The sequence below is a fragment of the Carassius gibelio genome, chromosome A14 (genome assembly GCF_023724105.1).
Source record: "Carassius gibelio isolate Cgi1373 ecotype wild population from Czech Republic chromosome A14, carGib1.2-hapl.c, whole genome shotgun sequence".
NCBI classification, from domain to species: domain Eukaryota; kingdom Metazoa; phylum Chordata; class Actinopteri; order Cypriniformes; family Cyprinidae; genus Carassius; species Carassius gibelio.
Genome location: NC_068384.1, coordinates 24,399,604 through 24,414,487, shown reverse-complemented (window position 1 = coordinate 24,414,487; position 14,884 = coordinate 24,399,604). Strand labels below are relative to the sequence as shown.

At 38.0% G+C, this 14,884-nt stretch overlaps 1 protein-coding gene across 2 annotated transcripts in view; it reads left to right on the top strand.

The window, feature by feature from the left end:
- LOC128026933 (alpha-1,3-mannosyl-glycoprotein 4-beta-N-acetylglucosaminyltransferase B) overlaps positions 1-14,884 on the top strand; it is a 115,968-nt gene that overhangs the window by 72,137 nt on the left and 28,947 nt on the right. For both annotated transcript variants that reach the window (XR_008186570.1, XM_052614209.1), the window contains exons 5-8: positions 277-323; positions 1,985-2,098; positions 9,837-9,912; positions 10,973-11,087. Coding sequence is in view for 1 of the 2 variants with exons in the window: in XM_052614209.1 (XP_052470169.1) it covers positions 277-323; positions 1,985-2,098; positions 9,837-9,912; positions 10,973-11,087 (352 nt within the window). In the remaining variant the exon portion in view is untranslated. The remainder of the gene's footprint in view (positions 1-276; positions 324-1,984; positions 2,099-9,836; positions 9,913-10,972; positions 11,088-14,884) is intronic.

Sequence of the window (14,884 nt, the reverse complement as noted above, 5' to 3'; positions counted from 1 at the left end):
AGAACTTGCTGTAATTCTCTTCATTCTTTCAGAATGCGGTGCATACTTTGGTTGCATTTTGAACGAAGTGTTTTCTGCTGTTTAATAGTGGAAAGTGCTTTAGCAGCTCATCAGAATTTGCTTCCATTATTAGACAGTTAAAGTTTCTCTGTATAATCTCTTTAGCAGGAAAAGTCAGGAAATGAGAATCGACATTGTACTTAAAACATCCATCCACAAAACTGAGCTGAAAAGGTGAACATTTATTAAGCCATTGATTCTTGCTTTGTTTTGCAGACGGATGAACAATATGCAAATAGTGTTGCTGACAACCTTAAGCGCCTGTAAGTAATGGAGATTTTCTTTAATGTTATGACTGCGATCTGCTTGAATTTCATAAATGCATGTGTGTTTGTGTGTGTGTGGGAGATTGTGTGACTTCAGACTTTTCCTCATATGTTTTTTGAGGACAATAGCAGAAGAAAACAAAGGGAAAATCCATCCTCCGTGTGTTAGAGTTCCTCTGCTTCGTTCTGCTTGTCCCACATTAGTCATGTGTTTGTGCTTATACTGATTGTTTTTGCACAGGCTTACAATACTGGATCACAGTCTGTGTGTGTTTTGATTGGATCTTTGCTTTTGTTGGCTCTTATTTCTCCCATTACTGCATCGATCTACTTATGGGTGTGTTATGTGGGTGCAAAACAGGGTTGTTATTGTGAAATAAAACTAAAACCATAAAAAATGTCACTTGAAAAAAAAACTATAACTGAAATAAAATTAAATACTTGTCATGGAAGCAATTTTAATTTTAATTTAATTTAACTTGACTTTAATTCAACTTTAATTGAACTAAAACAAATGTTTTTAAAAAGCAAACTACTACAAGTGAATAATAATAATAATAATAATAATAATAATTAAAATGATCAAAGCAAAAAAAAAAAATCAAAACTACCAAAACTTTAAAGTAACGATGAAAATGAAAACTGCTTCAGAATAATAAAAACTATAACCGTATCTCTATTATCGCTAGTATATTTCTTTTTTCTTTTTTAAAATGCTTAAGATTTGTGCAATAAATTTGACATATTAATGCATTTAAATGCTCAGATGTATATTAATATAATTAGTGATATACAATATGAGCTCCTGAATGTACTTTAAAATCTGTCACACAAAGATGGTGATATATGACAGAAGTTTTAAAAGAATAATTCACGTAAAAAAAATGAAAATGAGGAATAATGACTAGCACATGAACAATAGTGAAATATTTCGTTTAAATAAAGTCCCTTGAACCTACATAGGGACATATACTCTGAGGTAATCATTCCTCATAGTCACACAGTTAGGAGATATAAGTACTGTTTAAAGTGTGTGATTTTAAACCTGTGCTGTCAATATTGGAGATTTTAATACAGTTCTTCTTTACTTTACTTTACAACACACTGACACATATAATGTGGAAATTGCTTAAAATATTTGAGATTCTGAGCTGTTTGTATGATAAAATGTTAATTAAATAAACATGTTTGTGCTGGGGTTAATATGAATTAACTATAATTTTTTTTCCACTTATATTTTTAGTTATAGTTTTAGTTATATTTTTATTTTACTAATAAGAACTTTTAAAAATTGCAATGAATAGATGCATCACACACACAAACCTGGATACTAGTGCTGTAATGTATATAACAAGTGTATAGAACACCATTAAATATTAAATCATAGTCTAGCTTTGTGTGAAAAACAGATTTTAAGTATTTTTAAGTCATAATTTTCTGAAAATGTTCCTCTTAAATGTCAATATTCAAGCATATTCAAAACTTGAATGTGGACCTCACCAGTCCACATTCAATTTCAGTGTATGAAAAGAGGATCTTGGACATCTTAATAAACAAATATTTTTGTATATTTTACAAGAGAAATTAAGTCAAACAGAATGATGTGAATGTGAATGATGACAGAGGTGTGTTCCGCTCTCTCTCTCTATGTGTTTCAGGTTTCCAGGAGAGATTCAGTCTGGGCTGTTGGAGATCATCTCTCCCTCCATCCATTTCTATCCAGACTTCTCTCACCTCAAAGAGTCTTTTGGTGACCCTAAAGAGCGGGTCAGGTAATATGACTGCTGCACACAAATTCTTCTCTTCCCATCAGTGTGTGTGTGTGTGTGTTTTGTTGCAATGATCAGTGTGAATGCTGAGCTGCCACTCTCAGCAATTGGTGACAAACAGAACTACTTACACACACAGTGATCACATGTACACACATTCGCTTCTTTCGATTCTGTAAGTAACTTACATTATGAAATTATGTACACATCTGTTGTGCAATGCTAAATGTGAAACTGAGTTAGCTAGACGCATCTGTTTTTATGTACTAGAGTTTCAGGTCTTACGAAAGCGCTCTCCGCATGAACTTACGTGAGCTTTTTGCATGTGAGTGTGTGTGTGTGTGTGTGTTTCCCCAGGGTCAGCCTTCTTTATGCCTTATTCATGAGTGCACACACACTTCCAGCATCTCTGTTCTGTCAGTTCACTTTAATTAACACAAATGCACAACTAAACCAAAGTATGTCTCTGCACACACACACACACACACTGCTTATCTGCAGCCGGTCACTTCAGTGCTGAATCCAGGCACTTTTGTCCCTCAAAGCCTCATCTTCACTCCTGTTAGAAATTCAGGGGTTTTCCAAACAGAGGTTTGCCAGGGAACTACAGGGGGTTCATGAGTTGATGAAAATCGAATAACTAATTATAATGCATATAAAATAACAATAAATGGGGCTGCACAATAATCCAGATATATTTTAGTGCAAATACTGTGAATTAAATAACTGTACAGTCTGATGTGATGGATGTTTTAGAGCGAAGTGCAGCACTGTTCATTTACACCTGAGCAGCTCATGATCCAGTTTTTTCAGCATCTCAGAGTGACTCAGTACACAATAAATGCAGCAAAGATTGTCTCTGCATGTGCTTAATTTATAATACTCACATTCACAAATTTCAACATTTTGTGGGCAGACGTTCACAGTATTATAAAAATATTTAGCAAAAGAAAAAAAAAACTTGAGGATGTGAAATGTTAAAAGAATTTAATACATATTAAAATTGTAACTTGTATTATTATCAAATACACTACCGTTCAAAAGTTTGGGATCAGAATGATTTTTTATGTTTTTTTCAGGAGTTTCTTCTGCTCATCAGGGCTGCATTTACTTGATCAAAAATACATGAAAAAAATATAATATTGCGAACTATTATTATGGTGTCAAATAAAATGTTTTTATTTTAATATACATTAAAATCTAATTTATTCCTGTGATCAAAGCTGTATTTTCAGCATCATTACTTCAGTGTCACATGATCTTCAGAAATCATTCTGATAACAAGTCAAGTCAAGTCACCTTTATTTAAATAGCGCTTTAAACAAAAAGGATTGCATCACAGCAACTGAACAACATTCATTAGGAAAACAGTGTCTCAATATTGCAAAATGACAGTTAAAGGCAGTTCATCATTGAATTCAGTGATTTCATCTCTGTTCAGTTAAATAGTGTCTGTGTATTTATTTGCAATCAAGTCAATCATATCGATGTAGATGAAGTGACCCCAACTAAGCAAGCAAGAGGCGACAGCGACAAGGAACCAAAACTCCATCGGTGATAGAGTGGAGAAAAAAACCTTGGGAAAAACCAGGATCAGCTGGGGGGTCAGTTCTCCTCTGACCAGACGAAACCAGTAGTTCAATTCCAGGCTGCAGCAAAGTCAGATTGTGCAGAAGAATCATCTGTTTCCTGTGGTCTTGTCCTGGTGGTCCTCTGACACAAGGTCTTTACAGGGGATCTGTATCTGGAGCTCTAGTTGTCCTTTTGATATTCTAGGTTTATCAAATTGCGTTTTGAGAACGTAGCGGACATGAAGGAGTATAATGTAAAAGGAGCTCATTCAAAAACTGAGGTGCTAAACCATTCAGGGATTTATAAGTAATAAGCAATATTTTAAAATCTATACAATGTTTGATAGGGAGCCAGTGCAGTGTGGACAGGACCGGGCTAATATGGTCATACTTCCTGGTTCTTGTACGAAATCTTGCTCCTGCATTTTGGACTAGCTGTAGTTTGTTTAATAAGTGTGCAGAACAACCACCCAATAAAGCATTACAATAATCTAACCTTGAGGTTATAAATGCATGGATTAACATTTCTGCATTTGACATTGAGAGCATAGGCAGTAATTTAGATATATTTTTGAGATGGAAAAATGCAGTTTTACAAATGATAGAAACGTGGCTTTCTAAGCAAAGATTGCGATCAAATAGCACACCTAGATTCCTAACTGATGACGAAAAAATTGACAGAGCAGCCATCAAGTCTTAGACAGTGTTCTAGGTTATTACATGCAGAGTTTTTAGGTCCTATAATTAACACCTCTGTTTTTTCAGAATTTATCAGTAAGAAATTACTCGTCATCCAATTTTTTATATCGACTATGCATTCAATTAGTTTTTCAAATTGGTGTGTTTCACCAGGCCGCAGAGATATATAGAGCTGAGTATCATCAGCATAACAGTGAAAGCTAACACCATGTTTCCTGATGATATCTCCCAAGGGTAACATATAAAGCGTGAAGAGTAGCGGCCCTAGAACTGAGCCTTGAGGTACTCCATACTGCACTTGTGATCGATATGATACATCTTCATTCACTGCTACAAACTGATGGCGGTCATATAAGTACGATTTAAACCATGCTAATGCACTTCCACTGATGCCAACAAAGTGTTCAAGTCTATGCAAAAGAACGTTGTGGTCAATTGTGCCAAATGCAGCACTAAGATCCAATAAAACTAATAGAGATATACAACCACGATCAGATGATAAGAACAGGTCATTTGTAACTCTAAGGAGAGCAGTCTCAGTACTATGATACGGTCTAAATCCTGACTGGAAATCCCCACATATACCATTTTTCTCTAAGAAGGAATATAATTGTGAGGATACTACCTTTTCTGGTATCTTGGACAGAAAAGGGAGATTCGAGATTCGAGATTGGTCAATAATTCACTAGTTTTTTGGGGTCAAGTTTGAAGGTTTTGGGGACATAGGTTACTTTCCCGCCAAGCAATACGAAATACCTCTTGTTGTGTTTTCCTCCAGCTTCGCTCCATTTTTCGGGCTGCTCTCTTTAGGGTGCGTGTATGCTCATTATACCATGGTGTCAGACTGGTTTCCTTAACCTTCCTTAAGCGTAAAGGAGCAACTGTAAAGTGCTAGAAAAGCACTTGTAACACAATACTTGTAACAAGAAGTAGAATTTACAATTTTGGCTATATGAAGTTTGCACAAAACTAAATAATGATCTGAGATATCATCACTTGGCTGCATAATTTCAACACTATCAACATCAATTCCACGTGACAGTATTAAATCTAGAGTATGTAATCTTTGGTATGATGGTTATGGATTTAAGTGTGTGGGGATGACTGCCTGGCTTAGCGAGGTGTTAAAGATATCTGTTAGGACATCTGTCATCTGTTCAGCACAGTCTCTCAGTACACGGCCAGATATGTCATCAGGACCCGCAGCCTTGCATGGGTTAATCCTAGATAGGGTCTTCCTTACATTGGCTGGAGACAGACAGAGCGCCTGGTTGTTGGGAGGTATGGGCAGTTTTTGTGCAGGTCTGTCTTTCTGCATGTCAAACCGTGAATAAAAGTGGTTGAGTGCATCTGGGAGGGATTTGTCATTATCACAGGCCTGTGGCGGGTCTTGTAGTCAGTGATGGTCTTAATGGCTTGCCACAGGCTTCGTGTGTCTCTGCTGTCTGTGAAGTGATTGTTGATTTTGTGAGCACAACCGTTTTGCATTTTTGATGCCACAGGACAGATTGGCTCTTGCTGTTTTGAGGGCTTCTTTATCTCCTGATCTGAATGCTTCATCTCAGGTCTTTAAAAGCTCACGAACCTCTGCTTTCATCCACTGCTTTTGGTTTTCACGTGTGGTGATGGTCTTGGTGACTTTCACATCATCATTGCACTTTTTATACAAGCACTCACAGCTTCAGTGTACTCCTGCAGGTCTGTGAGATTGTTGTAGGTGGCTGCCTCTTTTTAAACATGTTTCAGTCTGTGCACTGACAGCAGTCCTGTAGTGTTGAGGTAGCATCATCTGGCCAAACTGTGATGAGCTTTTGAGCCAGTTTGGTAAGTTTCAGAAGTGGTCTTTATACTGGAATTAGCATAAAAGAGATGTGATCTGATTAAACCAGGTTAATGAATTAATGACTGATGCATTTATATAGCGTATTGTTGTACACCCAAAGCACTTTACAATCATGTGTGGGGTCTCTCTTCAACCACCACCAGTGTGCAGCATCCACTTGGATGATGCGACGGCAGCCACAGGACAACGGCGCCAGTGCGCTCACCACACACCAGCTACAGGTGGAGAGGAGAGAGAGTCATAGAGCCAATCAACTGGTTGGGGATTATTAGGAGGCCATGATTGACAAAGATGCAGATTTAGCCAAGACGCAGGGGTTACACCCCTACTCTTTATGAGAAGTGCCATGGGATTTTTAATGACCACAGAGAGTCAGGACCTCGGTTTAACGTCTCTTCCGAAAGACGGTGCTTTTTGACAGTATAGTGTCCCCCATCACTACACTGGGGCGCTAGGACCCACACAGACCACAGGGTGAGCACCCCCTGCTGGCCTCACTAGCACCTCTTCCAGCAGCAACCTAGTTTTTCCCAAGAGGTCTCCCATCCAGGTACTGACCAGGCTCAGCCCTGCTTAGCTTCAGTGGGAAACCAGTCTTGGGCTGCAGGGTGATATGGCTGAGGCCGGTATAGCCTTGTTCAGCCTCTTTTCTGTTATGTAGACAAAGTCCAGTGTGTTTTTACCCCCTTGTTGCAAAGTTCACATGTTGGTAGAACTTTGGCAAAACTGTCTTTAAGTTTGCATGGTTGAAGTCACAGCTATTATGAAAAAGCTGTAGGGGTTATTTGTTTGTTGTTCGCTGATGGTGCTCACCAAGCGCATCCAACTGAGTTGAATTAAATCCAGTTTATTTTCAAGAGAGCGAATGTTTGAGAACATGAGTGATGGAATCGCTGGTCTAGTCGGGTTAGCCCTTAGCCTAGCTCGTGTGCCTCCATGCTTGCCACGCTTCTGTCCCCTCTCACACCGCGGTCTCGGGGTTCGGCTTCAGCAGCAGACAGACGCCTCCTAGCTTCTCACAGATCTTTTGTCACCTTTTCACCCCTGTTGGTTTTGCATCTTAGCTGTAAACAAGAGCTTTGTTTTCAACTGCATCAAAGCTGGATCTAAATTTTGGTATTTTTTACTCCCTGATGGGTACTTCTTTTAGCACACTTCCCTCCTGGAGAAGTGCAGAGACACAGGAAGAGTTTTTGTCCAAAAGATGCCAGAGGTTTAATGTTCTTTATTATTATTATAAAAAAATGGCAGTAGTTTTCTGTGAGTGTGTATGTGTGTGATGTTGAATCTCTGATGTAAATGTTTGTAAACACACATATGATGTCTCTAACAGATAATTTCCTTCCTGCAGGGTAACACATTAAGTAGGGCAGCTTATCAAAACACTGCATTTGTATGTGTGGAAACAGAGAGAGGCTTGTGCGTTTATCATTCGACTCGATCTGTTTGGACTCGACACATTTGATGTGGTCAGTGCTGCTAAACTCCAGTTACTACACCACAAATAATCTCACTAACAACATCTAGGCTGCAAACATTTGCCTTTACTTACCAGAAAAAGAATAAAAACAGATTTACATATATATATTTTTCTCCCTAAAAAAATAAAAAATATTTTCTCCTGAGATTCTTGTTCGGCAAATGGAACAGGCCATCGTGTAACAACTGTTTCACACATACTCAGTTTGCAGTGCGTATTTTTTCCCAAATTAATGTAAAAAAACATAAAGATAGTATATTTTAAACATGTTTAAATGGCATCTTTTTACTAAGTAGTATATTATTAATTGAAGTATTGATACCAATACTGCTACTGGTGTATCTATTAAATACATTTCCCCTCAATTTTACATATCAATTATAGCCATTCAACTTCACAGTATTATTGAAAGCCAACATTTAATAGGCTCTGAAATATTAAGTGATTTGAAAACAATCTTCACATAAATGATAAATGTATGCATAAACTATGCAGATGAATCTTTATTCAAGCTACTAAAGTTAAGTAGAAACTAAAGAAGTTGAGTGATTTCATTTAAGACTACAGTTATGAGATTACTCATAATAATACACCAAAAACCTCGTATTTTGACATAATTGTGTGTTTTGTCCGTGGTTCGTTGTCTAAAGCGGCTCAGTGGCATTGCATTGTTATATTTTGTATAAGTTTTACCTGCCAACTGGCGACTGACACTGTAACATGTACTCGCCAACGCTGATTATTTTTAATGAAGTTGTATTTGCTTTGACAGTTGAGTGCTTTTACACTGCGGTTTCAAATACACTGTCACGTCATTCAGGTTGGACTTTGTTTTCCTTTTGCACTGTTCCCCTTCATTGAGTTAATGGTGTCATTCTGTTCAGGTGTGTGAAGTTAATGATCCTTGTTTGGTCGGTGTATTTAAACTGCTGTGTATTCAGTCCAAGACTTTATAAACCTTTATGCAATTTTATAAACTTTATAAACCAGTAGCCAGGTTTCCATCCAATTTGCAAATTTAACTTATGTGCAGAATTGCAATATCGCACAAAGCATTTGCGAACAAGCACCGTTTCCATCTGAAGAGCCAAAGAGAATAAAATCATCACTTCCTGATAAACTGGCATTATGCATCACTAAGAAAAGTAGGAGAAGCTACTGAATATAATAATATTCTTATGTAATAAATTACTTGTGCCTCAGAACAAGCAGCGAAACACAATAAATGCAGTTATTGCTTTCGGAGGCAGATGCTGCTGTTTGGGAACGCAGTCGTTTAACAGTTCTGGGAGGCAATTATATAAAAATACTTTGACAGACTTTGCTCAGGCATTTCCAAACGACCATATAACAACATTTCAGATGCTGTGGAACAAGATCAGTCCGCTGTTTAGTCAGGATTCTCCGTCCCATAGTTGAGTCACATGACTTTTTTAATGCGCTCGGAGGAATTTATTTGCAAAATGCATTTCCATCTGCCATTATTCGCATTAACCCTTTTTTGCACAAATTAGTTAATTTCAACTGAGGCCATTTTTATTCTAAATTCAGCTTTTCCATCACTCGATTCTAATGCAATACTACAAAATGCACATAATAGCAGGGTGATGGAAACCCAGGAAACTGATGGAAACTGTCATCATAAGTGTATCATCATTCATTCAACCGATTTGATCTAAATCATTCATACAAAAACACATTAGTTTAGTGTTGCTATTGTTGTCTCATCTTAGATATAGATATATACCTGGAATTTCCATAATTCACTAGTCACATTCTAGGACATTACGCTACTGGTGATTTCATGCACTTGGGAACTTCCAACAAGTAGTTTAACAATTCCCACTGATTGGGAAATGCCTTTTTTGGTTCTTCATTGTCCCCAACCAATGGCTTGAATGTTATCTTGCGTTGTACTTCTCAAAATTTCAATCAAGACTCATCACAGTATGTTCGACATCAATGATGAAACATGCAAGAAACAAAGACAATCGATATGAAATATTTTAATTGATAGATTAAGACTTTTTGAGCTTGTCCTCTTATTTGTAGTCATCATGTATCTGTTTCTGTTTTTAATCATCTTTAACCTTGGTTTGTGTGGCAGTATATAATTCTATTTAAAGCATATGCTGATTGTTTTTGCAGATGGCGAACAAAGCAGAACCTGGATTACTGCTTCCTGATGATGTATGCCCAGACTAAAGGGACTTATTACGTACAGGTAAGATTAAATAAAGATAATGACTAAACTGAACATAAGAATTCAACAGATGCTCATGTTGAAGGAATGGGTGGTTCCACAATGTTTTTGCATGAACTGTATTGATGCAAGTGATAATATGAGGCCACTTTAGGACTTCTTTTATAGCATGTTCTTTTATGATCAGTTTTTGTGGGCGTTTCTGTGTGATAAACATTTGAATTTTAATTTTAATGAAAGACTGTTAATGCATCTATTCAGACTGTAATAAAAGTCGATTAAGTTTTTTAAATTTAATTTTATTTTAGTTAACATATGTTTTATAGCAATGAATGAAATAGTTTTATTAAATGCCATAAATTTTAACTGTTCCCATCTTTTTTCCATTGCACTGCAGACAAAAAATTGGCCAACCAATAAGAGTGGTGCTTGTCCAGAAATGTTGTTACTTAAAACTTTGACTTTCTGGAGTTAGCCTTCAAGACTCATTTGAATCAGTTTGGTTTCATTTCTTCCCTTTTCGCATTAAGGGCCCGTCTCACTCCTTCCATTGACTTCCATTCATACAGAGAGTGGAAAAAGGTCAAGCTTGGTGAACTCTGACCTGTGAATTTGTATCCTGTGAAGATGTGTGACCAACAGAAGATCACGGCATGATCTCGTAGCTAAATTCAAAGAACATCCATTTAAACCTGCAGCGCTTCAGGAAGGAGCTGTAGATTGTATGTTTTTAGATTTTAGATGATTTGTTATGCGCTGAATTTAAGTTTTTAAAAAGACACTCCAGAGCATGCCGTCATATCATGTCCGTTGCATGCTCAGAGTCTAGTGTGACCGTGGTTTAGGGTGAACCGAGAAACTGCATGTGAAAATTGGACCAAATGATCATACAAACATTTGTGTCTTTGTGAGCAGGGCTTTAAGATGGGATAAAAGAACGTGTATTAGCTTCTGGAAGATGACGCACCTTTAAATCATTTAGCCTTAGATACAGAGAAAACTGGCGATTTATATTAAAATGATTTTACAGCTGCTAGTTTTTCTTCAGCATGGTCTCTCTGTCTCTCTCTTTCTCACACAGCTAGAGGATGACATTGTAGCACGGCCAAACTACTTCACCACGATGAAGAATTTCGCCCTGCAGCAGCCGTCAGAGGAGTGGATGATCCTCGAATTCTCCCAGCTGGGCTTCATCGGTGAGTCTTACTCGAACTCAGACTCTCTCACACTGCTGTCAGTGTGTGAACCTTCCCCTCAGAGCACTGCCAGACTCACTGTGTGTATCCTCGAGAAAAAAAAAACTGTCATAACAGACGTCAAACTTTATAAAGCTGGTTCTGTCTCCAGAGGTGGAAGAACTGTTGAGGTCACCGATGAAAGAAATATTTTCACAGCTTCATGACTTTGTCTCACTGAAACTGAATTGTCACCTTCTCTCATAAAGTTCACATTAGTTTCCACCTGAGCAATTTCCAAGATTATCCAAACCTGTCAGTCGTAGAATCAGACTACACAGATAGGTCAGAGAAAATACTGAGTTTCTTGCAGAATTCGTTTTTAAATGAGACCGTATTTCAAGTGTATCGGTTTATACAAAAACATCTTACACCTAAATTGACCAATACTTTGTCTTCTACTATCAGATCAAGACAATTGAGTCTTAAGGGTCAGATCTCCCAAATCACATAACATTAACCACATTCAAACTCACTGTCCGAGAAGATCCTAAAGTAAAGGATCTGATGATGTCAAGTGTCTCCAACACAGGCTACTTCTCATCTACTGTTTTATGAATACTCTCATTTTTGGACATATAAAAGGCCAATAATCGGGGTTTCAGTGATGCACTTACACTGTAAGTGAATAGGCCCAGTCTGTAAAAATGACAATTCTCACTGTGTTGGTGGCATGTTTTAAGTTGTAATAAAACTAAGCAATATTGTTTGTGCCATTTTCATGCATTCCCGTGTGAAATACAGTTTTACGGCTTTCTTGTTGCCAAGAAAACGTAACAACTGTAAAAGTAGTGACGGTGGTTTCAGCTCAAATAACACGTTTTAACAAAGTAATGAATGTGGGTGCATTTATAAATTATAAGATGTGTTTTTTTTCTACAGAAAACATCAGTTGTAAGTGTCTAATCTTGACTTTGGTTTTTTGCAAACTAAAGAAGTCAAAATAATTTTAGTTATGCCACAAAAGCAGTTAATTGGACATAACTTGAAATTAAACTGGAATATTCCTTTAGATGGATTTAGCATTTTGCTTGACTTATTCCCATTTCACAGCAGAATTGTTAGGAAATGTGAGGATTCTGGAGCTGATCAGGAGCAGCAGTGTTGCCATTATTTTGGTGCAGTCATTTGTTTTTTTTGTTTTTTTCACCACACACACTGAATTAAGGAGACAGTGCATTCCTCATGGTCAAAATGTACATGAAAAAGTTATATTTTCACTAGTCATGTTGTCTAGTCTATGTGTGAGGATGCTCTCGTGCATGTGTCATTATGTGACAGTTGTGAATGTGCTGGGAATCGCCAAGGACAACAGTTTCAACTAAAAGTCATCTTTACTGTTCTACTGAAGAAAAAAGCTAAATTAACAGCAAATCTTCATTTTTGGGTGAACTATCCCTTTGAGTTTTTTTTCAGCCTTTTAATAAATGAAAGTGACCAACCTTCACTCTTGGGTCCTTTGTTTAATACTGTGATAACAGAGTATGCCAGTGATCATAAATGAAAGCATGTGATGGGCTGACACAACCAGCTTGTAGTTCTGTGAGAAGCAAACTGAAAACTGAGTTGTGATTTACTGTAAATCTTGACCTATTCCCTGGCTGTTATTGGCGAAGTAATGTTGAATGAGCTGATCCAGTTTATAATACTGATCTGAATAATTCACTCACAAAAACAGTGACTAGTGTTGTGTGTTCTGCAGAAGAAAGACAGTTACACGGGGTTTGCACAACAGGAATAAATAATTACTTATTTCTTTAATTGTTATTTTGACACATTTCGCAATGCTTTATCCAAGTCTTGACAGGATAAAGGGGAATTTTCTGAAACCCTCCCCTTTCCAAATCAAAGCTCATTTTGAAATGGCAGCCAAAAGAATTACTCTCTTCTGATCTGTGTTTGATATGAAGGCTAATTATGTTGATGATGGTGATCAGTGGTGTCTCTCAGTGCGGTGAAAAGCTGGCTGAGGGCCTCAAGGGACGGCATGGGGAACAGGATTGATTTTGAGAGCTCTCGGTACAGAGAAGTGGTAATTCACCACTGGGCCAATGAGTCGGCAAGTTAGTAGAGGAAATGAAGATGGCATGAACTCAATTATATCTGAACAACTCCTGAGTGAGACAGGAAGTAATTGTTTAAACCGGCTGATGCGAGGATGACATGACTTCAAGGCTCTAAAAGGGTCTCCAGCACTGCAGAGAAAAACCCCAGCAGTTAGGAACTTACATTTTGTGGATTTCATTCAGAATGTTTGTATTAACCTCTGTCAAACATCTTATAAAGATCAAACTTGTTTGCATATGATTCGTATACATATATTCTGAAAATCAAAAAGGAAGGTCACTGAAAAAAATCTGGTGTAGGATTTCCTTTGAAATAATTTTCTCTCAGAAATTCTAGTGAATATTACAAATAATTACAAAGAAGCTACAGAAAGACCGAAATAGTATTTCTTGTAAAACTATTTTTGTTTGTAACGTTTTGTAATGTGCATGATTTATTCAGATACATCACTTCCTCATGAATCAATGAAGTTGAACATAATTTGATCACATAATTTAAACATCATGGAATAGTTATTTTTAGGTAATGTAATTAAATAGTTATTAATAATTAGTTTTTTTTTTTTTTTTACAACACAGAGTTGTCAGATTGTACTAACTAGCTAACAAACTGCTAGCGAGCAGAAAAACAGCGAAATCATCAAAAAAAGCTCCTCTGTTCACCACTATGGAATATATTGTCATTGAAACGGTTCTAAATCTCAACATATTGTGATATAAAACACTTTTCCCATCTTCTTCAATAAACAGATATACTTAATTTCACTTACAATTACAGCCCCATTCAAAGCATTCTTTCAGTTATAGTTTCAGGCTGTCAACATTAAAATCATTTTCAACTACTTGATTGGTTCACATTCACTCTGCATAACTGAATCTAGCAGATTGCAAATAGAGAATTATATTAAATCGAAAACCAAGAAATCAAGTTTAAAAGAAAGATAATTATATTGTTGTTACAGTTAGCTGGTGTGTGAATGAAGGCGCTCAAGGAAGACAAAATACACAGGGTATTTAAACATGAGGGAGAAATTAGGTGAATGGAGACAGGTGGCGATTAATCAATTAACCATACAAGAAAAGTAAGATGACCAAATAAGGAAACTCAAAGTCCATGAATGTAACAGTTCGCCCCCTTCCGGAACTGTTTGTCCTAGTACCGCAAGAGGAATACCAGCGTAGGTGGTTCTGGAGGCGAGTGTAGGGCAAGCAAGGGGCAGGCAAAGATAGAGCAAGGAGCTTGGAACCAGGGCGGAGTGGATGGAGGGAGGAGCCAGGGAGGAGCCCTGGCAGGACGAGCCAGATGGTGTTCCAGAGACCAGCCAGGATAAAGATCCAAGGTGGAGTCGACGGTGGGAGGAGCCATGGTGGAGGAGGAGCCGACGACACCAGGGGGCCAACTGATGGAGACTGCACCAGTGGGTGAGGAGCCCATGATGGAGCAGAGCAGCCGCTGAGCCAGGGTGACGCCGAGGGTCCGGAGGTCCAAGGCAGCGCTGAAGGCACCGGCGACCGAGGCGGAGGCGTGGCGCCGTAAGCCCGCTGTGGAGTTGGAGCAACTGAGGATGGAGGTGGAGCCGGAGGGAAGGAGGAGCCTGACAGAGACAGAGGGTTGGATTGACGAGGCGAAGCCGTAGGAGTGGAGTCCCGAGGCGGTGGATGGCCGACAACTGACCAAGGTGGAGCCGGAGG